The sequence below is a fragment of the Platichthys flesus genome, chromosome 3, assembly GCF_949316205.1.
Source record: "Platichthys flesus chromosome 3, fPlaFle2.1, whole genome shotgun sequence".
Lineage (NCBI taxonomy): Eukaryota > Metazoa > Chordata > Actinopteri > Pleuronectiformes > Pleuronectidae > Platichthys > Platichthys flesus.
Genome location: NC_084947.1, coordinates 17,455,317 through 17,481,856, shown reverse-complemented (window position 1 = coordinate 17,481,856; position 26,540 = coordinate 17,455,317). Strand labels below are relative to the sequence as shown.

General features: G+C 43.0%; 1 protein-coding gene across 2 annotated transcripts in view; it reads right to left on the bottom strand.

Annotated features, from left to right (window-relative positions):
- The window catches only part of tcf7l1b (transcription factor 7 like 1b), a 33,038-nt gene extending 16,774 nt beyond the window's left edge, over positions 1-16,264 (bottom strand). For both annotated transcript variants that reach the window (XM_062384778.1, XM_062384779.1), the window contains exons 1-3: positions 15,308-16,264; positions 15,094-15,166; positions 14,854-14,981 (exon numbers count right to left, since the gene is read on the bottom strand). In XM_062384778.1, coding sequence (XP_062240762.1) covers positions 14,854-14,981; positions 15,094-15,166; positions 15,308-15,493 — 387 coding nt within the window. In that variant the 5' untranslated portion in view covers positions 15,494-16,264. The remainder of the gene's footprint in view (positions 1-14,853; positions 14,982-15,093; positions 15,167-15,307) is intronic.
- Between the last annotated feature and the right edge of the window lie 10,276 nt (positions 16,265-26,540).

The window sequence follows — 26,540 nt, the reverse complement described above, 5'->3', positions numbered from 1 at the left end:
ATAAAGACCTAGACATAAAAACATTGTGCTGCTGAGCAGAGTGAAGGTTTTTTTCTGACCACGGATCATTTTCTGTAGATCAGCAGTACTTACTCAGACACCCATTAAATAACGATAAGAACCACTGTTATCCCATTTTCAGATCCTCGCCCCATTCTCTTGGTTTACATGATATTAACCCTGACAAGCCGGTGGTGCTACGGTGGAAATAGCGTTCTGCTAATGGCTACCACATTTGAAGTGTCCATTAGCCCATAGAGGAATGAAGTTAAGTGACTATGACAGGGTTACTCCCTCAATTCGCCGGGCGTCTATTGTGACCTGGTTGGTCATCCTGCTCCCTTTTTCACAGCCAGTAAAAAAAAACTGGGTCAAAGGTCAGACATACAGAGTGCAGGGGTTTCTATGGCAACGCGGCCCTATTAAGGCCAGGCTCATTGGCCTCTTAACATGCTCTTGTACACAAAAGAACTATTAGTGCAAAGAGGGAGAGAGAAGAGCAGGAGAGGGGAGGCAGCGTGAGGGAGGTCCCGACAACACAGCGGCAAGGTTTTTCCAAGATGGTTCCACACTTGGCCCGAAGCATCATCTACGTCTATATGAAGCACACGTTTAGTTTCTAGATGTCCCTTCTAGGGCTTTAGAGGACGCACTGTAGAATCTATTGTATGGTCTGGTGATTTTTTCTTTTTTTTCCAAATTAACACAATATTATTCTCGCAGCGTTACTATGCTGCATATAAATTGTAGTCCACATTTTGAACAAAAGATTTCCCAGATCCAACACAGAAATTCTCACAGAGCAGTCGAGTGCCTCATACATATTCTGCACAAGGCCAGGCTGGGTTTATTTGAAAAGTCCAGGGAGTGAATTTACTGCTGTTTCAGTAATAAAACAGCATTAACAGAGAACAGGGCCAAGGTACCCCCCCCCCCCCCCCTCTTTAAAGGCTTCTTTAACATTCTATCCCTGAGAGTGAGGGAGCTCCGACTTCAGCAGGAGTTTGTATTTTTTTTTGCAACTCAAGCAATTATTTGTTTCAGGGTTTATTTTTCTTCGTTCTTACTTTTTGCAAGACAAGATTCTAAGTTATTGCTTCCTGCCTGTGGAGTGTTATCATAGAGCTTGAATAACTTTTTCAACGAAGCCGCCATTGTTGCTGGCCTGGTTCAAGGATTTGCAGGTACTGTTAATCAGAGAGCAGTTCCAGGAAAGTCCTTAAACTGAGGCTGAATTTAGGAATAAGTGAGTAATTCTGTTACACGGCACAACAGCAGGTCATATAAAACTCACTGTATAATTAGAAACACAGGAAAATAAGTATGCATCTGGTGAGAGCAAGGCCATCTCATAAAGACAAGAGAGGAGAGTGTGTAGCCTATTCAAGTCAATTATGTGAAGTCAGTTATGTGGTTTCCCGTACCTGGGAGATCTGCTTCCAATTGTCGCGGAAGGTGCTCCGCTCAGTGTCAGTGTGATCTGGTGTCAGGACGGGCTACACCTCGAATGTCAAAAGACGTCCTCCTCTTCCATGTCCCGTGGCATTGTTTGTCCAGTCGCACAGGAACACTACTGTTTTTATTGTTTGGGGAGTAGCCCCGTTTCATTGACATTCACAGCCGTAAACGTCTGTATAATTAACTCCAGAACTCGAGGTGGTTAGCAGAGGCTGGCTGGATGTTTACAGTAAGGCTCAACTTAGAAATCAAATGTGTGTGTGCATGCATTTGTGTGCTTTGCGCGTCCAAGTCTACGCCAATGACACCAAAGTGAGACCTGGATTTTTCATTTATGACCAAACACAAATTGAGTGGAGACAGCATGGGTGACCAATATAATACGGAGTTTGCTGCCAAGGCATTTAGGAGGCAATAATAAGTCCAGCACACACTGAACAGGGCAAATACCACAGCACAGCAATCAAGTCTCTGCGAAGACATAAAAATAATACTTCTCTTCTTCTTTTTCCAGATAAATATTTACCCCCCCTCTCCGAGAGTAACCTTGAATACATTTGCTACGAGTTTGTCTTTTTTTTCCCTGACAGGGCACAGTGGGTGATTGTTTCCCCCTTATTTATTTTTTTGCTTTTCTTGGCTCTTTCCTTAAAAACTTCTTCCCGAGTGCAGCTGACGGGGGTGGAAGGGCACTGAGGTATCTCGGAGGGAGAAAGTCAGTTTGGAGAACAGAGGTGGGCATAAGTGGGTGTATGGTGGAGAAGGAAAGAGGGAGGAAAAAAAAGGACCTAAATTAAACACATTTGTTTCTGCTCTCACATACCACAAGTCTTATGAAAACAGAGGGCTGATTGTGTTCACTCCACCCCCGCCTCCTTGCTCTCTCCTCACCACCACCCAGCTCCACACCCCCACCCCCCTGTCCTGAGCAGCGGCGGCAGCCCCTCCCCCCCTGTTCTCTCACACACACACACACACACGTACACACAGCTGCCTGCAGATGCCTCCTGTGTTTGCTCTCCCGAGTGCAGGCGCAAATCTCCAGGCCCCACAGACTTCTGGGCTCTGCCTCATCTCAGTTTTTACTACCTGACATCCCTATCACCCCACTGCCTCCTCCTTGCCTCCCCCCCGCCTCCCCTCTCCGGCTCTGTCCTACTCAAACACACACAGACACACTCGCCAGCCACAGGTATGCCCGGTCCTGTCGTACACATGGACACAGACACCGACTGTTAGAAATGAAAAAAACCCTATCATGTATTAATGCTTTTAGAAGCATTTAGGGACATGACCAAAATAAGACTGATAAAACCTTAAATTTAGTCAAATAAATCTGTTGAATTAACCGGTAGGAACTATTCGTCTAGCTGGCAAAATCAGATAACAAAACATGGTGAAGCAGAAATTAATCTCAATGCTTGGATCTAGCTGAATAAGACAATATTTTTAATAGGTAGTTTTAAACCCCTACGAAGTGCGACACAGTGCACAAGTTACTACCATGACATTCGCGAGGATTAGTTATGTGCATTGTCAGCAGACTGCAGGGAGGTCTGGAACGTGGCCAGATCATTCGGTTTTTACACCTGAAACATTTGCAAAAGTCATTCCCCCTGGAATCTAGAGGCTTCATTTTCATCATGCTGCTCGTAGCTGTATCGAGTGCTATATCATGATCTAGTGATGGGGTTCGGCCATAAATTCAATTCACGCTCGTCTTACACGTCTGGAGCTTTGCATAGAATACATTTTCTAGTAAAGAAGGTATAGGTTTTCATGGTTTGGAGGAAAAGCCTTCGGAGCATGAGGCTGGGTCCTTCCTCTTCAAGGAACATCAAGTTTCTTGAAAGCGAAGCAAAAGTAATGGAGTTGAAACATGAGGCAAACACTTGAGAACGTCAGATTTTCTCATCTGTTGATATGACAGGAATTACTCGGTACTGACGAACTCGCATTGATTAATATCGGCTGTTCCAGTTTTCCGAGTCAGAAAATGTCTTCGCTACATTAACCAGACCCACAGAGAGCTCAAGGCTGGACATGCTATTTAATACAATACGTACAGCTGCTGCTATCTTTCAGTTTCAATACAATATAATGAGAACGGCAAGGTGATTACGATCAGGGGCTGCTGTAAATATCAGATTCCCAGGGACAGAGTTTAGGAGAGGCCCCTTACAATTACACAGGATTCAGGAATGCAGAGCACGAACCAAAGCAACATGCAGCTGAAGACGAATGCTCACGTCCCCGTTTTGGACATTCATCTCGCACCACCTGACACAGAAGGTTTCGGGATAAGCGGAAAAAAAAAAAAAAAACGAGTAGGAAAGTTTATCTTTCATTAAGTTCTGTTTTCGGGGAGCCCCCCCAAAAAAGTGAGCCACAATGCAACAAACCTCTCTTCAACACAAACTGCACACTTCTGCAAACAATTAAGTGTTAACCCAAGAACTGTAAGCTACTCAAGAGAGAGGGAGAAACGCACGGAGAGAGAGAACGGAGAGGGACAGAGAGAGAGAGGGGTGCTTGTGCACAATTACAGCAGGGATTTATGGCCTGAGAAACAATTTATAAATCACAGCGCCTGAGCTAATGTGCTCCAGATTGTTCTCCATGCAGCTGCAATTTTGGTCTGCGTGAAACGGCATAATAAACCTGGCTGCAGGATATGTTTGGGGTGGGGGGTGGGAGGGAGAAAAGTTGAGATTGTGGGTGGGGGCTGACAAGGGTGAGGCTATGGGCTCACAAAGTTTCGAACAAAGAAAAGGAGAAGTCTTTTTTTGTTGTTAGAAATGTGACTGACGTCGACAGAGGAAGAAAAGATGAGTGTTTTAGCAAAAAAACTTGAATCCTACAAATAATATGAACTAAAAGTTGTTTTCCTGTGTCATAGCACGACACAGTAGCTGCACAACAAAAGCAATTAAACAAATCGAAAAATGTAACTGCGTAACTACACATGTTACCACTGAGACACAACTACAGTTTAAAAACCCAGAATCTTAACTCCTTTTGAAACTGTGGACCAAACCTCAACAATCACACACGTGTTAGGGAAAATTAATTTGAGGTTATAATAAGAGGAGACAAATGTTGCAAACTGATCCCTTCATTGAGACCGCACGTTGGTGTGGAAGAAGAGATCGGATGTGCTGAGGGGAAGCCTGGGCTTTTGTGGCCACTCAGCCAACTGGCCCTGAACCTTAACCTCTAACCCTTCACCCTGGGAGGCAAACAAAGCTCTGAGTGACATCTGAAACTAGACACTCTGTGGGGAGAGAGTGTCTGGACAGGACTCAAATAACCCCATTAACTCTGCAGAAAAGATTTATGGCTTTTTATTCTGCCCCTGCAAATCTCGAAAGCCGAAGAGTCGCACCAATCTGTCAAAAACAATCGAGCAGTTCAACTTGTACCCCGGGTTACATCTTGTTTATTGGGCAATATCGCCATCTTGAACAGAGATAAACAAGAATGCTCCATAATGAGAGAGGAGTTGTGTTTAGCAGCGACAAACACATATGCCAGCAGTTAGTGTGGAGCTAAATAAATTCTGCTTAATACGAGCAACATGAAGGTAATCTTCAGGCAGTTTTAGGAGTCACTGATGCATTTTCAGCAGCGCCGCTGATGGAGTCCATACAATGGGTTACGTAAACAGGCACCGGCATTAGCACACTGTAAACACAAACAGAGAGAAAAGTTGATGGTAAATGTGCTTCGGTGAATGCAGGCCTCCGTCGCCAGAATGCTGAAAGCCACTGTAGTATTTAAATCAGGCAAGGAGGGAGGAAGACTGGGCCAAGCATTCTGTAGCTCAGCTGTGAGGCTCTAAGCCGTTGCCCTAGGGTCTTTGTCCTGCCTTTCAGGGCAAGTCTGAGGTAGTCAAAGACCCTATTCATGACCGGCGCTCCCCCTGCCAACACACCCATACAGCCCCAGTCAAGTCAGCCGAGAGCTATAGAGCCTCCCCAATTCACACGAGAATCAGACCTGCCCCTAAAGCCTGCTTCAGGGATTTCCAATAGCCAGCCCCTCCATCCCATGTACAAATCAAACAAAAGGGCTCCTTGGCCTACTCCATGTCATATAGGGCTGATTAGATCTTTTTTTCTAATGTAGCTACTCTAAATTTGAAGCAAATAAGTCAGTCACATTTGTAGGGATTATGTCGAAGGGGGCCCGGAGCTGCCATCCAACCCTGCTCTCTCCATCGCCATCGCCTACTATGAAACCCGCCTCGCTCTTCATCATCCACAATTCTCGAAAAGATAGGGCGCAAAAGATCAACCTGAGTACATGATCGAAGCCCAAAAATCTCAGAACAAAGAAACCCAATCATGCTGATCATCTGAGGCAGTCACAAGGGGGAAATGGTGCTATCGCTAAAGAGTGTCTTATGTCTGAGGAGCACAAGGCCCCAAACCACAGCCATTACTCATAACTAATCAAGAACATTAGCTCATAATTTTAAATTGAGTAGATAAGGTCAGGAAAGAGTGATGCATCCTGAGGCCAAGCCTGATGTAAAAATATCAGCCCATCAGAAGTTTCTGCTGCTTCTGCTGTTTATTCTAACAGGATCCACAAGTCTGGCCGGAGATAAGGAGGCTACACATTTTAGATGACTTGGGCCTTTGCTGGGCTTTAATCGAATTTGATGCTCTGCAGAACATTGTGACTTCTTAACAAGTACAATTGGTTTATGAGGGTAACTGGGGGAAGTAAGGGGCACCCAGTGGTTAACTTATTATCAATACGTGGCCTCATCTCATGGGGAAATTGTTCGTATATATGTATTAACCTCTTCCTATTGCAACATAGCTGTATCACACTTTAACTCAACAATACAAGGTCTGGGCCGTGTATGATTTATGTGCAAAATTTTGGACATAGCTGAGATCTTGTGGAACCCGCAGTATTCCAAATTACCATATGCATGACATCATTGCGTTATATCAGATTCATCTGTGTGCACATGATTCTTTTGGACACACTGCATGGAGTCTTTGCTTGGGAGCTGGCAGGATCAATTTCATTGAATGTCTGTTCCGGCTGATTCTGACATTTTGCATTCACACAAACAAATCCTCAGGGTAATATGTAGGAAAGTTCAGGGTTGCTGTGCATGTGTTAAGGCATCTTTTGTGCACGGCCTCCGTCTGGATAAAAAACTGCTGCTCCGCCTCTCTGCCACTCTTTGAGGAGAGTAGACGTAGAAAGACATGCCTTCTGGACATTGCCTTCTATGGAAAGTGGCTCAGGTTTGTTCGAAACGTCTCTAGATTTGGTTTAATAAGGTGTCCAATAATAGAAACTGTTTGGCCAAGTCATTTTTAAAGAGCAAAGGCCAATGGGAAAACTCATCTGGCCCCCCAATGGTGTAACATGATCAGAAACCATCACTCATGGACATCTGTGGCCCCAGCGGCCACATATAAATTAAATTAAATAGGTCATGAAAATCCTGTACAAACAAACACATTTCTGTTTAGCGAATACATTTATGCTGACAATGGCAGCTAAAATAACTACGATAAAACTGGTCAAACTAATGATTATGTACTGTCTATACAAAATTTCAACTTTAACCCCCAAAATACATGGATGGAAGAGAATCTTAGTAAATGTATCCCACAAGGGACACTTGTACTGTTTCCAACATGGAAACTTTCCTGTGGCTCTCTTTAAGATTGTTAAAGAAAGCTGGAGGTAAAAATTGAATTACAGATGGCATGTCACTCTCAGCAGTTACAGCTGTAAGTTTATAGAATGTGTACGTTTAATTTTTTTATGTCACGGAATCAAAGACAGATCCACGCTACAACTTAAGCACAAAGCTATAATGTCATAATCCTCTAGGGAGGTAAAAATGACCCAGTCCAATGAACTGGCGAATGCCTCTGTGCAGTGGGCCACACGTGATTGCAAGTGCAACATGTTGAAGTGACATTTATCCGCCGGGGGACTTGAGCCACGCCAGCAGACCCAACCTGCTGCTCGGTTACAGACTCAGAGCGAAGCAGCCAGACTGATTTATAACTTCAACAAGAAGAAACAGCTGCACTTCTCGCTGTCAACTAAGCTCATCCTCGACGGATATCCATCCACTTCTTAATTTAGTATGACCACTACAACCTCACTGATACTACACACATACTGTATGACATGGCCTTTAACAGACCGTCTGCCGGGAGGGAGCGTTTTATGCCCCGTACGTGAACTGAAGCGAATCCTGATACAAATCTTATAGTACTGATGCTACGTGCATGATCTGATGGACTCCTGCTGTTTGCTGATTGGGCTGCGACTGCCTCAAGGTCTGGAAGCCGGCCCACCTCGGGATAACAGGCAGAGGAATCGCAGGACCCGTATCTGCCCCAGTTTATGCTCCCACCACCACATCGCATCAACAATCTCTCCTCCTGCCTGCTCGCTCTCCCTCTCCTGCTGCCTGCAGAGCTTAAACTGAAAACAGCTGCTTGGAATACCAGACTGATGAAACCCTGTTTAGAGATTTTTCTTTTTCTTCCTGCTGTATAATCACGTTTTATTAGCATGGAGCGAAGCATTTAAGGCACAATTATGCAGGGAAAACATTTCTTTATGTGAGCTAAACAGTAGTGGTTATAGGTATGAAAAAGGCCCACATGCACGTTTATGGGACAGTCCACACAGCACAGTTTACTGTCATTCCCCCTGCGGTTTCATCACTTACATTTATTATACAGTTTGAGGCTGAAAGCAGGAGCTATGTTCATAATCGGTTTATCCACAATGTCTAAATTCTGTCTTCGAGATCTGAAATCAATTAACTGATGTGTTGATCAACAGGAAATGTATCGGGTACTTATTTGAATAACAATTATTTTAGAATTTTTGAAGCAAAATTTCATCCCGCAACTTTCTTCACATTTACTCTTATTACAGTGGCAAAGGGGGGTTCCTCCTTTAACTTGATAGTGTATTTTTAAAATCTATATTTATAATCTTTATCTATAATCGCTTATTATATTTTGCATTGAGTATGTTGAGGATGTCTTTGCAGTGCATTGGACTCAGAGTGACAGATGTAACTTTACCTTTACCTCTACATTGACAACTACTCAGACTTTGTTTGTGTTTGTAGTTTGACGCTAGTTTATTAATATGTTGCAGCTATTTGATTTATGTAATTTAATATTTCTATAAATAAATGGGCCTGCTGTAGGGTTGACATACCTGGGAGAATACATATTTTTCTTAAATTTTAAATATTTTCATAATTTGTATCATTATTATCAGCATATGACATTTCAATCCTCAACTTTTTTTTACAAATAAAATGTCACGCATGGAGTAGATTGACTTACTTTAAAAAATGTATATGAGTTAAATGTAATCTCGATTCTACTTGAGTAAAAAGATAGCTAATAAAGAGTACCTCTACTTGATTACAAATTTCTAGTTCTCTTCCTACCCCTGAGAAAATAATAAAAAAATTAAACTCAGTAATTTAGTTTGACTACCACAGAATAAATCAATATATATTCAGCTTATTAAATGACAATGATCTCATGTTTGTTTTTAAGGGATAAATTCAGGACTGGGGTCACCTGGGAGAAAGGCAAATCTAGGATCCCTCCCCCCACACAGAGACTCCATATTAATGCCACTAAACAGACATCGATAACCTGGGATAAACACCTCTGCCTCCATCATGCAACATGTGTCAAAGCTTTTGTGTCACTTTTTCGGATCATTTTTTATCTGAATGAAGACGGTGAGGTTTGAATTCCCTTCAACCTCAACTCCTCGGCCGTTGAGTCTCGTACCAGCTTAACCCTGCACCACTGAATGTGTTAGGACATGACCTGCAGTTTCCTCTGCAAATAGGTAGAAGCTTTGCTTTGACATCCAAGTCTGCAACAGGAGTTTGTTTGTTCATATATTGAACAGACACAGTCAACATCTTTAAACACTTAAACCGCTGTAAGAAAAGTGGAAATCCTGGTGAGAGCTCAGGTGTCATAGACCTGTTCACCTCTGGCCAACTGTCTCTCAACTCAGAGACAAGTTTGCCCCAAAATGTTTCGCAAAGAGAAGCAACGTACCAAACTATGCAGCAGCTCTGGCCAAACATAGCAAATGAGAAAAACACATAAATTGATAAAAACACATTTGCACACATATTCATCTTGGCACATCAAAGGGATTCATTGATGTCACTGAACATGGGGAGTCTGCGGCTGGAGAGGGGAGATGTTGGTTATCCATTCCTCAAAGGGTGCTGAGATGCTCCTGACGGGCCCCACGCTCGAGAGCCAGAGAGCGCTATAAACAGAATTTCTAATGTCAGGCGGAAGGGTGGGCGGGTGGGTTTAGGTAGCGAGCGGGCTATGGGGTAGCAGGAGGAATTGACGCCAGCTCACACTTTCCGCCGAGACCAAACAGGGTAGGATACAGACCAGGACTGACACCATTTCACATAGTTCTACAAGAGTGCTGTTGTGAAGTAAGCATGAGCACAAAATGCAAACTGCTTTTAAAACTCCACAGGAAAGATTCTGCAAGAAACTGCTATAGCTGCAGAGTTTAAGTGGCTCGTTGGTTGCGTCACCATTGATTTATGTGTAAAGTGGAACATTAGAAACATGTTATGGCAATAAAATTACCTCAACCCTCTACTTTGGTTTGTGTTACACTAATTGCACGTGACCTTGATAACCCCTGTGTGCTATAAATGTTGCTGAGATATACAGTTGTTTAAATGCGTAATAAAATGTAAAGGTAATCAATTAAAATAAAAAAAATTTAAAAGTCAAATTATATCCAAGGCATCTTCTCATCTCTCACAAATAAAACTGCGTTTTTCCAAACATTTGTTTTGCCATTTTCAATTCAATGTTCTCAAGCACAAGCAAAGAGTTCATTATCAAAATAATTCACTCCCGGCAAGAGCTCTTAGCAAGCGATGGCATTTCTGCGGTCGCTGGCAATCTGTTCCTAATTTAACAGGGCCGCTGCAATGATGTTGATGTGTTTAACTTTGAAGAAGAAAATCTTTCAAAAACTATAAACCCTGTCAAAAATGTTCGCTGTGTTGACACAGCGCTTGGTTGCAAAAATATTTGTCCGCTAACATTCAGGGCTACAACACTGAGGGTTGTCTGAAAGTGAGCCCAGTCCGGCACACTGTTCCCTCTGTTGCAAGAGTATCCACATAGCCTCACCTGAATGCCCCCCCACCCCCACAGACTTTACACACACACAAACGTGCAGCACGCATGGATGCATGTGTGCACACACACACACACGCAGCAAGGTGAGTAAAATTCCAAGTGAGCCACCTGATGAAAAGACACCTCAACACAAACAGGCTTTGCTTATGCAGGGAGAGGCCCTTTTATTCAGCGGGACAATGTCTGTGTTGACTTTTCTTTGTCTGCACATTTTTAAGCACCAAAAGCAGCAGAGAGAATGGGAAGGGAAGAAAAAAAAAGAAGCCGGAGAGGCATGCAAATGTAGCCCCTGACAAGTTCAGACTAATACAAGCTCTCCATTCATATTTCAATCTCCAACTATTTTCTATTCAACACTCCTGCCCGGAACATGGAGTGTCCCACTGCAGGATTTGATGAAGATGTATTTGAGTGGCTCACCTCGCTCTCACTCACTCGCCACCTCTCACACACAAGAGGCATTTCACTCTTAAGTGACGATGATGATGTTCTAGCGGAATTATCTCAGAGTGCAGGTGAAGCTGACAAGAGATGGCGTCAAGCGTAGTTAAATCTGGCACTGGTCGGTCGCTACGGGGACAATGTGGCGATAATCACATCAATGAGTCGACAAACAATGAGCTGCATTCGTCGAGTTGACTTCGTAGGGGGATAAAAAACTCTTTTGGCTCCGCAGACCATGGCAGGCAGAAGTCTGGTGGAACATCTCTGCAAACATAAAACCTCCTCCTCAGCTCTCGGTGGATTACAGCGGAATGTCAGCTCCGAGCAGGCTTTAAATCAGTTATGCTTGGCCCCCAGGGGAACTCTGAGCTGATCCCATGTAGCCCTGTCTCTCATTGCTCATGATAGGGTTGCCACATCCAAATTTAAAAGTTCAGGCCTCAAATCCTTCATGTAGCACATTGTGGAGTGAAATTTGCTGCAAGGTGACTCTTGTGCAACATCTTGTATCTGTTCTTTAACAGGGTGTTCTTTTAAATACTGCTATGTATGTAAGCATTATACTGCTCCTCATAGCTTTATCATTACGCAACAGTACTACGTTTGCAGGCCAGAAGGGGGAGTTGTAAATAGATACATGCAGGAAATGTAAAAATACACACAAAGCACACACTGTTCTATCTACAATTACCAAATATTTTTTAGGTCTAACATGGCCTCACAGCTACAGTATGATACTGAGGTTCTACGTGTGGAAATACAAGCCATTGATTCCTAAACTTCCCACGAGATCAATAAAGTATCGATACATCTATCTCTGTTGACTAGCATCGCATAATGTTATGCAGAGACATTATTTGATAATGCGTCATGTAGGGATGCACATGTTTTGTTTGCTCAATAATTGACTGTTCTTCGCTCACTAATTTGTCTGATCTTTACTAATTCTGGTCGGTTTAAGTTATAATTGAAATTTCATTTACGTAGAAAACTAGCTCACGGTGGCGCCCAAGATGTTATGCAGTCATCTGACACTAGAAGGAGTTGCAGAAATCCCTTCTCTCCACGCGCAATTTAGAATAATGAAAACTAGCTAGTTAGAAACTGATGAAAGATGGCATCTCGTAAAATAACAGCAAAGTTTATAAGTTTTTATATCTAGAAAAAGAAAATAAGGTGGTGTGTAGGCATGTCAAATTAATTTGCATCTTGATGTTCGCCTGAAATTTAGGAGGGCTACTGCTGCTAGCACTGCTAACGTTAGCCACATTTCGCAAACTGATGTGTCCCTGCAGACATGCTGGGATCCTGATTTAATTTTGCATAACTTTCAGTAGTATTTTATTTTTAGTCCTAAATTTAAATTTCTATTTAATCGGCAAAAAATGTGTCATTTGGAATATACTGTCTCGTGCAGCACGCGTACAACCTCAATCCACACCAGTGATAAAGCAAATCTGTCAGTAACAGCAAAGCTTTCAAAGACAAATAAATCTTATTTAAAGACCAAGAGAGGTGGCAACACTAATTAGTTCACCCTGTGGGCAAGTTTTATCTCACAAGCTCATCAGCATATATCCTAGAGGACAATACTGCATGCTCAACTGCCGAGCTCATTAGTGACACTAAGTCATTGGCCTGACGTGGGGGCAAGCCACTTGTAAATATCATCCAGTATATCCGACTGCATTCAACTTTATCCACAGGTGTAAACAAACCAACCCCTGACTTTGAGCCTTAGCAGGCACTGAAACAATCCTCTCATCGATCAAATGCACTGCATTCACACTAAGCCGCGAGCACAGGGCAATGTAGGGACCTTCAGACATCTGCTAAGTATGCCAGCCATTGTCTGCCTGCTTGTTTTCTGCCACGGCGATGATTGACACAGCCAGCTCACTCTGTCCCATTGACCTCATTTCTTCTTCCATAACATGGAGGATTATACCTTCAAATTTTAAATCCTCTCCAATTATTTGCTACTTTGTCACGAGGAACCAGAACAGCCGTTTTGATTTGCAGCTTTTGTTTTGCTGGACAAGAAACACAAGGTAACAAGAGGGTTCCATAGGACTGATACAAGTCAAAACAAAGCAGAGATAAAGTAATAGAGCGATAAAAAATCCACTCAATTACCAGACAAACCAAATACCAGACTATTAAATGGGTTTGTTAGTAGCTTTATTTAGTACATCAATTAATAGTTTAACTATTAGGGTTTTTCCTTATTATGTCAACAAAAGTTTTCAGAAATAAAAATATAGTAAATATAATGAGGGGGAAATATATTATTCCTAAAAAATAAGTACTCAGAAGCATGGAGGTAGACCATGCACACGGGGGGTATTTATCCCCTAGAGTGAGCAGAGTGGCCATTTAGTTAATGAGCTCCAATGGAGACCTCCAATGAAGCCATCACGGCTGCTCAGAATAACAATGGTCAACTAACGCCTTTCTAATTGAATGGAAGATACAGGGAGGAGAGGGGAGTGGGCATGGAACACTGAAAAGGAGACAGACAAAATAGGAGGGGGTGGTCTTTTCAGTCAGATGCCTCCCAGGCCTTAACGAAAGTACTTTTTTTGTTTGTTTTTTTTGGGGGGGGGGGGGGGGGGGGGGGCAAGCATTGGGGGATGGACGAGCTCGGAGGAACTCTGCTCTCCAGCAGGGATTATTATAAGGAAGTTTGCACAGTCCCATTTAAACTGTACTGAATGGGCTACGCTCCCAAGCAGTGGTGGGTTGAATTGTTTAAAGTGCGTTGTGTTTTTTTCTTCTTCTCCGTCGTCACTTCCTCTGACATGTTCTTTGACCATAGAATGGGATTTTATCACAATGAAAGTTTTTGTGCGACTTCATTGCTAACTGGTGTGAAATGATGGTCACTCCCAGCTCTTCACTAGCTGTAAGCCATGTCAAACGTGATATTTCTAACTAGAAAACACTTTTCTCTGGAAAGAACATACTGCACAGCGGCAGCAGCAAAAGAAAAAGAAAAAAAAACATGCATGTGAATGGTCTGAGGCCTTACACAACCAAATGAACAACTGGGGTCATGCAGCAAGTTGTGCATCAACAACACTCACATGGGACTGTCAGCCTTAATACTGTGGTGAAGTGCCTCCCATATGAGTCAAAGCGAGGTATTACATTGATGTTACTGCAGGATATGAACGTCTTGTTTCTAAAAAATGTGTGCACAAAGCCTAAAAATACGCCAAGCTGCGAACTAAAGGAATACACCTACTTTAGGAAAGGGATCACAGTGGGAAACTTGAAAATAATACCTTGCCCCTCTAATGGACATCTCACAATAACACCAGCAAAATATCTGTCAGCACATGAGATAAAATGAGCTTTAGCAAAGGCGAGGTCACAATAAGGACTGTAATTATGAGATCCAGTGAGAGCAGCGCAGGGTGTTTTCACTGAGAAATTGCCATTAATCCCTTTAGAATGACTGATGTGTGTGAACTTTGAGCCGAATGAGAAGTTGTCAAATGCAGGCCCTGGGTGGAGGGCTGGGTGGCACAGAGAAATTTATATCCCCCCTCAAAAAAAGAACAAAGAAGTAGTTAGTACTCCTTGAGAGGCCACTCGGAGGGAATATGGCGGTGTGTCAGTGTGCAAGGAACTTTTACGCACGGCCAAACTTTTTTTCCCTCCTCCCGTCGCGCTGAGTGCAATGTAAAGAGGATAAAGAAACATCCACAGCCACACTTACTGTTCTGGCACTGGGGGACAGCGCGCCGTTGGATAGGTAGGGGTTGGAGAGGTCTGGGATCATGAGGAACGGGTAGCCAGGATAGTGAGGACTCTTAAAAAAGCCTCCATCTTGCTGCCTCCTCAGTGCTACAGGGGTGTACAGAAAATAAGGAGAGTCATGGTTAATGCAGGCACTGAAAGTGGCACAATCACCAGCTCCGGCGCGGAAAGTACCGAGGGTGTTTTTATTAGTTTTTACCTTCACTGAAGTAGTCTCTTGTTTTCTCATAACTGTCTGAGTCCACTCTGGTTTGGGGGCGCCTCTCTGCTTGCTGACACGGAGAAAACACACACACGCGCATGGGGAAGAAAAACTATATTGAAACTTTGCAGCAGCATTAAAAAATCACACCCCTTTGCATTGGACGGGCTGGAGAACATGTGTGCATGCTGTTGCACGGGGGTCTTCTTACCTCCGAGTCTGACGAGCTGCTGTTGTTTTCCGACTCGTTCACCAGGGAGGACTTCACATCATCCAGGTCCCTCTCCGCGGACACATTCTCGGAGATCTTCTCCTCCTGCTCCCCTTCGTCTTTAAACGAGATCATCTCGTCGTTGGCCCCCAGGTCGTCCCCGCCGCCTCCGTTAAGCTGTGGCATGTTGGCACAGCAGTGGATGAAGGATCACACAGGGGGAAACAGCAAGGCTCAGCACCTATTCACTTCTATTATACGTATATAGCGTCTCGGACGAGCGTAGTCCAAACGCGCCACCGGAGCGAGTCGCACCAAAACTACAAGGCGCTGTTCATGTTTCGAAACTCCCTTCTCATCCCCTGAACGCGGCGCCGTGGTCCATGGCGAGCCTCGCGACAACAATAATCCACAGTTTAAAGTTGCGACACGCGCGCGGATGGGAAAAATATCGATGGATAATTATGGCGACGGTGGCCGGATGCGCAGCGCAAACTTGGCAAAGTTTCGCCTCCTCCTCCGCAGCTTGCGGACAACTTGTGGCCCCCGTGTTTGTTGCTGCTGCTGCTGCTCAGGAATGGAGGGGGGTGGGGGGTACTTTCTCTCTCCCCTTACAGATCCAAGTGACCTCAACAAATACAACTCAAGTCCAGGCGACTGCTAAAGGAAGAAGAAACACGTCCGATTTCATCTCCCAATATCCAAACAATGGCTCGAGTAGAAAACAGAAAGAGGACGGGGGGGAAAAAACGGCCACGGGCTGCAGCTCAGTCGTCTTCACTTCTCTCGCGCGTGTTTTCTTCCCACAAGTTGTTTTTCCTGCAACAAGCTCGTGAACTGGATAAAAGAAGAAACGAACTGAGGAACAAAAGCCGATGCGATAGGTAAGTGTGAAATGTTTCAGGTGAACGTGGTCGCCCTCTCCTTCCACATCGCTGCCGGGGAATGCGCCCTGAAAAACTACTTGGTCGTTCAAGTGGAAGAAAAAGCGCAGCCCGTCCGACCAGGGGCGGAGTTAGAGCTGAAAACCGACACTTCATTCACCAGCGTGGAGACCAGCCCCAGTCTTAACCCTCAAACCCCCGCACTACATCTTTTTATTATTATCGTTTCACTATAGTTATTATAATGCTTATTTACAACAGCAACAACAACAATTATAACAGTAATAATAAGAACGATAATAAACATATTAATAAATATTTTATTAATTTATGAACATTTATAGATGTTCATCAAATATAATTGAATCCAGGGGCGGTTCAATGAATTGGACGAGGGGGCCGCTGGCCCCAGTTGAACTCTGATAGGCCCTTTGAAGTTTCCCTGTCGTGTCAATATTCTTTTTTAAAACTAACAGGGAATAATTTTCTACATTTATTCAAAGTTGTTTGGCATTTATAAAGCTTAACGAACCTTACAGCTTTTACACCAACATTTGTGTGTAAATGCAATTTTTTCAACCCCCTAAAATAAGAGGATGAACTGGTGGGTCTGTTCGAAATCACAAACGCATCAACCGAGACTCTCTTGTCGCTGTCTTGCCAAATTAATGCATTCACCCAGGTGTCTTGTTTCCCTCACTGCTCAACGGACGCAGAGCCGGTAAAAAACATTTGTCTAATGCAGAGTAATTTGAACCTGGAGTGAATCCCTGATTGAATCAATCCCCATTGCAGACAAAAGCCAGATGTAAGTGGGTGTTTGTGGGTTTTTTGACCAGAGGAAAAGGGTCTTTATTGCCCCTTCTATGTAAATTGTGGCCCCTTTATGGACTACCTGACAATGTTGAAATGTTGAAATCAACATATGAGAATATGCACGAATGATGTGTTTCCCTAATTATGTTTTAAGTACATTTAAATTCAGATAAAAATGGACGATGTGGTGAGAGCAGCCACAGAGACCACACTGCCTCTGTCTGTGTGAAAATGACAGGCCAGTGAGAAAGTCCTAATTATACACTGCCATGTAAATTGCATGTCTGCATGTCGTGAAACAATACACTGGGAAAGATAAAGCTCAATAACACCTGGGATAAGCATGGCCTATTATGGCACAACTATAGGCATGACAGGGAGTGAGGCAACACGCCCCTGAACACCCAGGACAAGCCTGTTGCACTTTTCTCTCTCTCTCTCTCTCTCTCTCTCTCTCTCTCTCTCTCTCTCTCTCTCTCTCACTCTCTGCCTCTGGCCCCTTTGTTGATTTGAAGAACAGGATTGGAGGCCTGCTTTTGCAAGCAGCCTGGAAGAACAAGGGAAGTGGTTGCAGCTTTTCCCCCTCTCTCTCTCTCTCTCTCTGTCTCTCTCTCTCTCTCTCTCTCTCTCTCTCTCTCTCTTTTTCTCTGTGGAATAACCTCCATATACATCTGAATCACTGCATGTTTTCAAATGCATTGAAAGAACATTTTACCATTGAGACTCGCAACGTTTTCCAAGTTGTACCTCACCTAAGTTTGCTGATAAGTTTTTATTCTTTTGGAAAAGTTACTTTCCTCCTCCTGTCTTCGTCTCTCTCAGTCCAAATCCACCGGACCTCAGACTTCTCTGAACTTCTGATGCAAGTCGACAGGCTCGAGAAAAGAAGTCGCTGATGCTGTCGACTGCATGTCAGCAAGCAGAGGGTTGACTGACAATTCTGCTGTGTCTCCACGGGCCTCATTAGATCCCCTCTCCTCCAAGGTGTTTGTGTGTGTGTGTGTGTGTGTGTGTGCGCGACATTGTGTGTATTTGTATTCACACATAAATATACTTGTTTGCACTTGCATATACACACACACTCATACACACACACACAAACATACACACACGTGCACACACACAAACACACGTGCACTCACACACACACACAGGTGAATATTTGCCCTCAGGGCTGCACATCATTGTTTTTCTGGGCTACTCTGTACAGAGAATGGAACAGTGCATCCCCCAAAAGATGCACGGACTAGTTTGTATTATTTCTTCATCCACATTTATGATGCAACCCTTTGCTTTGGTTCCAAACTCCAACATATTTTTCCATACCCTGAATTAAATAACACAAAACCCATGAAAATACAACAGATTTTCACCATAATATATCACATGTCACACATGTAATAGACTCTGCATGTCCCAGCAGGTGCAATTACAATCATTCTGTGCTCATGTAGCACAGCCTTATAAAAGATTAATACAGAAATCAAATATTAAAACAAGTCAACACGGGAAGAAGAATAATGACATGCATAAGCAGTTTTTCTGAACAGAAACATGTCCTGAACACTGACGTTTCTCACACATGCCTAACTTTCTGCAGCGTGCCACGAAGCACCACTGGCATGCAGAGGGAGTCTTGTTCACAGTAACCTGCAACATATGACACCTGTGTGATAAAGAAAATAAGAAAATGAAACTGTCCCTGAGGAGTTTTTATTGTAAAATTAGACAGCAGGGCAAAAAGAAGATGGATATTGTCAAAACATTAAATGGTCACGCTTAGTTCTGATTGGAAAGTTTAATTTATGTTTTGACAAATACATTTTCTGACTGCTAGATTCAATATGTAGGATTTTTTACGTTGGTACAAAGCTGTTTTAATTATTTTGTAAAGTTTCATTTTGATTTGCTTCTATTTGCTTTTAATGATTTCTTATTGTTTGTTCACTATTTCTTATTATTTGCCATTCATTCTACATTTTTAACATGTCAAGCACCTTGTAACTGTGGTTGAAAGGTGTTCTATCAATAAAGATGTTGTTATTAATATTATTATTTACACTGATTTATTCATCAAGCCAGCAGCACACTGTTTATTTTATTTTTTGTGGAAAATCTCCCAATCAAATGTATGCGGAAAAATGTATTTCTGAACACCTGCGACAGAAATATATCTCCTTCTTTACAGTACCACTGGTATCCCTCCATATACTCCCCATGACTGCCTTGTTAGAGCAGGATTGGTTGTAACTGGGAGTTGATGAGGGGTCACGAGAGATGCGAACAACCACAATCTTAGCCTGGGGGCAGATCGACTGGTGGCCAGAAAATTTATTCAGAGGATGCTGTCCCTGCATCTGCCTTACTTTGAAGTTGCTCTCTCAACTCTGGCTTGTCGTACGTGCCTGTGTGTTCATTTCCCCCCTCTCGCTATAAGAGGGGGGAAAAAGCGCAGAGCTGGAGCGCTACTGTGTGTCAATGTACATGTGTGTGCCTCTGCATGTGATGTGTGTTCCTGTCAGGGTGCACGCGTGTGTGTGCATGTGTGTACGTGTATATGTGTGTGACTTACGGGAAGCGAGAGTTGGGGAAAGAAAGCAGGCGAGGGAGGAGAGAGAGAGAGAGAGGGAGCGATGCTGCGTGCCAATCCATACTCGCTTTGGAGAATTCAAGGTCATCCTTTCATGTTTTGCCAACCATCGGTCAATCAGTTTCCAATCAAAGTGGTGCTTAATTCAGCAGTAATTCCCATCTCCTTGTCACGTTCCTCGCCCCACTGTTTCCGAGGTGTTAAAGCAGTTCCCTCGTCTTCCCTCTGATCTGCTGCAGTGCTTCCAACATGTCTTGCCAGGCCAAACCCTCCCTGTCAAGCTCTCTAATAATACTTGTTAAAGTGTGTGGAGGACATGTCAGATCACACAATGTGCTACTGCTGCTTCCATCCATCTCACTTCAGGAGATTTAGGTTTCACTTGATTGTTTTTGAAGTGTACCCTGATCATGCTCCTTCATTAATCCAGAGGGCCCTCCACAACGTCTCCATTTGTTTTTTGTACCTCTCACATGTTGGTAGACGGAGCAAAAAGAAATTGGGCAAAACGTATCTAGATGATTTGTAACAGATGGGTCTCTTTCTCAAAATCTGCAATGCTCCTATTCACATAACATGCTCCATTAGCTTCACCAAGGAGGTTATCGTGTCTCCTATTTCCATTTGTTTATTGGTTTGTGAACAAAATTACAAAAAAACGACAGAATGGATTTCCACAAAAATAGGCTGGGAGGATTGGGTATGGTTCAGAGAAGGACCTATTCAATTTTGTTGTGGATCCGGATCTAGGAATGTTTTTTCACTTTCTATAAGTTTCCCAAGGAATAAGTCAGGATCTGGATGAAGATTTCAAAGAAGCTAGTTCAGCAAGCAACTGTAAACTTGTCGGCACTCAAGCACTTTTATAACTATTGTTGTTTTATGTTTTTATGCATTTTTTAATTCGAATTGTTTTATTTTTTAATTTAATAACATTTCCCTTTTGAATGTCATGTTAATTACTTGTTACATAAAAAAATCTGTTTCTTGTATCATTCAATTTGCCCATTTTTATTAACATTTTTTTATTTTTGATTAATAGAGTATGTTAATAACTTTGAACTGCATTTCATGAAAGATGCTATGCAAATAAAGTGTATTAGCATTATTTCAAAAAATCTGCCATATTTAGGGAACTGATTTGTGTGTGAAATTTGATGCAGCTTTTAGGATTTTAAGTGGTGTTTTGGACCTTGGCAAAGGTTTAGCCATTAAACAAACAGCAATCCAGTTTTTAAATAGAAAAACATATGGTCCCACCTCTACTTTTTTTTTTATCCATTGTCCACATTCTTCTAAAACATCCCAAGATGCATTTCCTCATGTGTCAACTTTCTCCCTGACATCACAGAAGGATCAACAGATTCAAAAGATCAAAAACAAAGCATTTGTCTCTCGCACCGTACAGCAGGATGCAATGCAGATGACGAGCCCCTGCGACTCGTTTGCATCACCACTCTGCTATATTACCTCAACTCCTCAGTCATCACACTAAGTATGGATGGGAGTGCCGCACGCAATCGTGGATCTCACAAAAATAACCTCATATCCGTTTTAATCCGCAGAAAGGTCCCCTTTCCAGGCTGGTATGGGCGTATGTGGCATTTAAGACTGTGTGAGGATATGATTAGATGACAGTTTTTACTGCCTAAAGGGTGTAACTGAATCACTAAACTGTGCAGAGAAGGGAAACTAAAAGACGGTTGCAAAGTTTTATTCCTGCCTTTCTCCTTCTCTCTGGTGTTCTTTTGCGTTTGTCGTATCCTTTTTCCAGAAGGGTCCTGCAGGTTTTGAGACAAGAAGGAGTTCATCTGCAGGAGGAGAAAAAAATCATTACATTTCTTAAATTAAATGATAAAATTAAAAAATGTGACAAAATGAATTCAATGATATAAAGTCTGCCTTGACACGTCTCCGTGAAATGACTGAATATTACTCCATAAAGCAAATCAATGCTGCTTGTGCAAAGGATAAAACATTATGAGACTTAAAAGACATCAAACACGTCTGAGTCTTCCACTGCGGATTTACATCCTTGTTAAGAAGTTCTCACTCAGGCCTCTTGACTGAAATACATGTCCATGTTTTTCTGTATCGCAGAGGATGCTTTTAAGGAGCATTATTTTTGTGAACTTCAAAGCCTGCCAAAAGCACTCTCCCTTTGGAGTGCAGCTTGAAAATGTACTTATATTTTCCAAATGGACAAGAAGGGGCCCTCACTGGTACTGAGGTGATGCTAATGCAATGTGGCACTAGTGTTCAGTGTAGTCCAGCACAAAAAACACAGTCTGTATTAAACACTGTTAATCTTTTACTGGCCTGATTTTATATTAACTTTAATGTCTCGTTATTTTAATTACAAGAAGACTAATATACTTTTTATTTCTCTGTCTATATGGAAGTCTGTGTTTTATGGTGGAGGGGAAAAAAGAAGCCCAGCTAACAATGCCAACAGGTCCTCATGGACACCGTTTACTGTGTACGGCTCTGTGGCTGACTCCTGTCCCCAAAGCATCAGTCAGACTCTTTCCAGATGCTGCATCCAGGCGCTCTGCTGTTGCCTGGTTTTATTGATCCAGTTAACATTAATGCTCACAAGGTCACAGTCTTCAACCGTCTGTGTTTTCTCAGCTGAGGACGCATTGCGCCGCTCCTCCGAGGACTGGGGATTCTTTTCTGTGATGTAAACCCTGTCCAAGTGAGAGGCTGTTGACTTTATTTAATATGTCCGCAGTTTTTTGAGGGGGTTTTGTTTTATGAGCATTACGCAAATGAAATGGTTTGCATTATGCGTGAACCGTACGTTCCGCTGAGGCATGCACGGCTGCAGACAGCTGGAAGTAACTTGAGCCCCTCAGTCACTTATCAGCCCTGGCATCCCTGCCATTTCCCATAGCCATCTTCAAGCCAGAAGAATCCAGCCATTGTTTTCATCTCTGTGGGCCCTGTGTTAACTCAGCAGTGCCTCGCTGATTGTTGCTGAGATATTAAAGAAAATGGTAGATTTGTCTTTGTCCATATAACCCTGTCTTGTGACATCCAAGCTCTTGCCCCAAGTGCATGTGTGTGTTTGTGTTTGTGTGTGTTTGTGTGTCAAGGGGCTTCTACTTGATGCAGTTGTAGAGAGCAGCTGCACCTGCCCAGGACGTCAACAACAGGGTCTGGAGCAGACACTCAAGAAGAGAGGTGGCTTTCTCACCACTGGCCTCACTGAATCTGCTTACTTTCCAAAGACAACAATGATCACGCTGCTCGGCTGCGCCACAGAGCTTTTGGGCTCTATAGGCTTGGCGCCTGGTCTGTGTGGCCTCGAGATTATCTCCCGACTGAGCCCTCTACATACAAGCTTATTGGACTTCCTCACGCCCTCTTGTTTTTGTGGCTCTAGAGTTTCCAGGATGCTTTCTGACTGTCTGTTTTACACATAGAGACAGGATCCCCCGTGGGGGTTGTTAGGAGGTTACAGGGGGGCAGTTAAGGGGTCAGGGAGAAACTGTCAGTCTATTTCCCTTCTCTGGCCTTGGGAAACTGCACCACAAGTCTTTTGCATATTTTTAGCGTCCTTGCTGGTTTTGTCAGCGTGTATCCACAGGAGAAGATAAACTTATTCCCAGTCCACGAGGGCTTTTGATTTTCACATGGATGACTTATTATTAGTGGCCTTTTGAGTTGTTTTTTTCCTGTCTCTGGTAATACGATGAGAGTGTGCAGCACACAGTGCGTCAGAACAATGCACACAGTCTGAAAACCATCATCTTTATGTGTTGGTCAGTGAAAATTCTCCTCCATAGAATTACTGCACAACCCTCTGCTGGTGATTGCCTCATACTGGAACATGCACATCTGGTGGGGTGTGTGCACAGACACAGGAAGCGAGGGGTTGCCGTGGAGAAGAACAGTATGTATAGTGATTAACAGGTCATGTTGCTCTTTTGGGTGTCTATCAACGTCTATACCATTTTACTTGATTTGTTTCCCCATTGGTGATGAGGAAAATGAGAGCCAACATATATCCGACATTTAAAATGATAGATATCAATTAGAGTATATCATTTGTAAGGGCTAGCCCTAATTTGGGATGAAATTTTTGCCGTTTTTTCTTTTTTTTACAAGTGAAACATAGTAAATACACTGTGTGGAAACTACAGATGCATTTTCCTGGTTTGTTGAATGCTGTCATTAGTGCAGGGGGGGAAATAGGCGCTGTATTTTGCTGTTAGTAAATTGATGTGCCGGGCAGGACCAGAGTCACGCTGATCAGACACATCTAAAACTCTAAGAAGTGAAAATTGAGATGATTGTGGAGGATAGAAAGCACTTCGAGGGAAATGACAGGAGACAGGGTGGATAATTGAGAAAAGAGCAAAAAAAGATAAAAACACCTCCCTCTTTTCTTTGGTGAACTTTTCTCTGAGGTCGGGGCAGATGCCTAGTGATTGCACTCAGATGAGAGAGTGAACCTGCCACTCATTTACATCGGAGAGCATTAAGAGAGAATTAACTGAGTGGTGCTATTGCCCGGATAATATGACTCACAGACACTCACAGCAGGTAAGACACACAGTCTTACCTGCTGCACCACATTTCTTCCTGTGGTATCCGTTGGTGCAACAAAACCCCTCTCTCTCTCTCTCTCTCTCTCTCTCTCTCTCTCTGTGTCTGCAGCTCATTCCTTATGTGTGTGAATGTCTGGCCACTCCTCTGTGGTTGTTAAAAAAGCGTCTGTATACTGCACAACTGAACTGCTGCACATGTTGCTCTGCACAGTTTACACCACCTCTCCGCCGTTCAAGTTATTATCATTCTCAGTATTCTCACTATTTATGCTGTGTGATGGGAATTAAGCTGTGAGAAAAAAAGCCGCTGTGTATGAGGTCAGTATTACAAGTAAAGCATGTTTAACCACATTAACAATATCTGAACCAGACTGTTGTTCTGTTGCCTTCTAATTCCACTGTACAATTATCACTCAGCGAATAGGAAGGTGCGTGCCAATAAAAATAATTCATTTCTGTTTTTTGCTTTGGCCCACCTCTCCATAATGCTCGCCTCTGCAGCTGCACCTCGCAGTGGAAAACAAACAGTGCAGTGCAGCTGGGCTCCTCAAGACAGCGAAAGGGGGAATTTTAATCCCATTTTTCCCCCCATTTGGCACCAGCCAGATTTATTTGGTCATAAAGCGACGAAAAGCACCCCACCATCTGAGAAGGATTGGGAAGTGAGAACGCAAATTATGCCAGAACCCCAACTGCAGACTTAGAAACACAACGGGCCAGGAAATGAATCCCCAACAGGTCAAAGTGCTCAAAACACAGACGCGTCTGATTAACTCAGACAGTGACACATTCGTGGGATACCTGGACGGCTCTGATCTGCTCGTCATGCTCACAGAGAACACTAAGAACCAACTAAGTGTGCAGCCGTGCAGATTTTTTGACAGTGATATCATGCACAGAAAGAGTGTTATCACCATGAGGCGCATTAGCCAAAGGCTAACCTACACGTGTCTCTCATCCATTCCCTGCAGCGTGGTCTGAAAACAAACTATCCAGAGAGCCTCAAACCATTTCCAGCTGTCACGTCCCTCCTCAAGTGAGGCTACTAACCTGATATGAAGGGGCAGGATGAGGTGAGGGTCAGGCCTAGAGGAGGATACATAACATGTAACTAACACTGTGAGCATTATATTCATAAATGCCTGTGGTTGAAAAATGAGGATGGCCATGTGCTGCACCTATTGTCTCTCATATTACCTCTATTAATGGCTCATCTTACGCGAGACACTACAAGTCTTCACACGTACAATAACAAGCCTGAGAATAATGAAAACACACAATTATGGAGCAGTGGAATGTAACTAAGGACATTCAGCTGATTTTATTTGAGCGCTTCCATGTTATGTTACATTATACTGTTGAAACTTCTGCTCCATCACTTGTGTGTGTGTGTAGTGTGACTTCTGTACTTGTAGTTTATTGGAGTATATTTACACTGTCAGGTTTACTTCGGCAAAGGTTTTCAATACTTATTCAACTCTTGTAATAACAGTCAGAAAGAAATAGTCCTTTTAACATATGAGTGTGCGATAAATTAGAAATGTTTACTCTGTCAGTTAAAAGTTTAAAATATGCATCAAATGTGACAAACACATGCCTGAAATTAAATTAAATCAATTTGGCGACAGATACAAATATGAAGCCTTTTCATCGCAATCCATTAGAAAACAGCTGATAAAATGCCAAACAACAAACATCTGGAATATTGTTCAAAGCTGCTGCTAAGTTTGCGCCGTAAAAATGATAAATGAGTGTCCCTGTGAACGTCTAGAGAATAGGATGTCTCCTCATCCCATTTCTCCAGCACACTGAGGCACAGACTGGGACGGTCTGCAGGCCCCTTACAGCTCTTGGTTCAAGCGCAATAAAAGAAATAAGACTATTTCTCAAAAACATTCAGAATAATCTTCACAAGAAATGTTGTGTGGATGCTGTTTTCCCTCAGACACAAGAACTTAAACTGATTTACACCTCGGCCGCTGCTGTCAGTTAGTAATAGCCTCAGGAGAGGTGCAACAAGTTTCCATTATGAAAGCATGGTGTTTCTGTTTAACCGTCATAAACGTCTGCTGTTCTAGGGTGATATATTTAATTGTGCCGCCAAAAACTGCATTTACGTGGTTGTTTATGTGCTATCCTGTTTAAAAAGGTCACTGCAGTCAGAGGCATGTATCTGTTTCTCAGCTCCTGTGGTTCAAGTATAACACTAGTGTAGGGAAAATCGTACAATACAACCACTCCTTTCTTGGCCTTTTTTTTTTTTTTTTAATGATGTGCCTTACCCTCTGTTAGCTACTTAGATTGAATTTCCCAATTTTGTATGGGAAAGCTTGTGGACCACAGCTTCCATTAAAGATATGCAAAGAACGCAAGCAAGGAACAGAGCA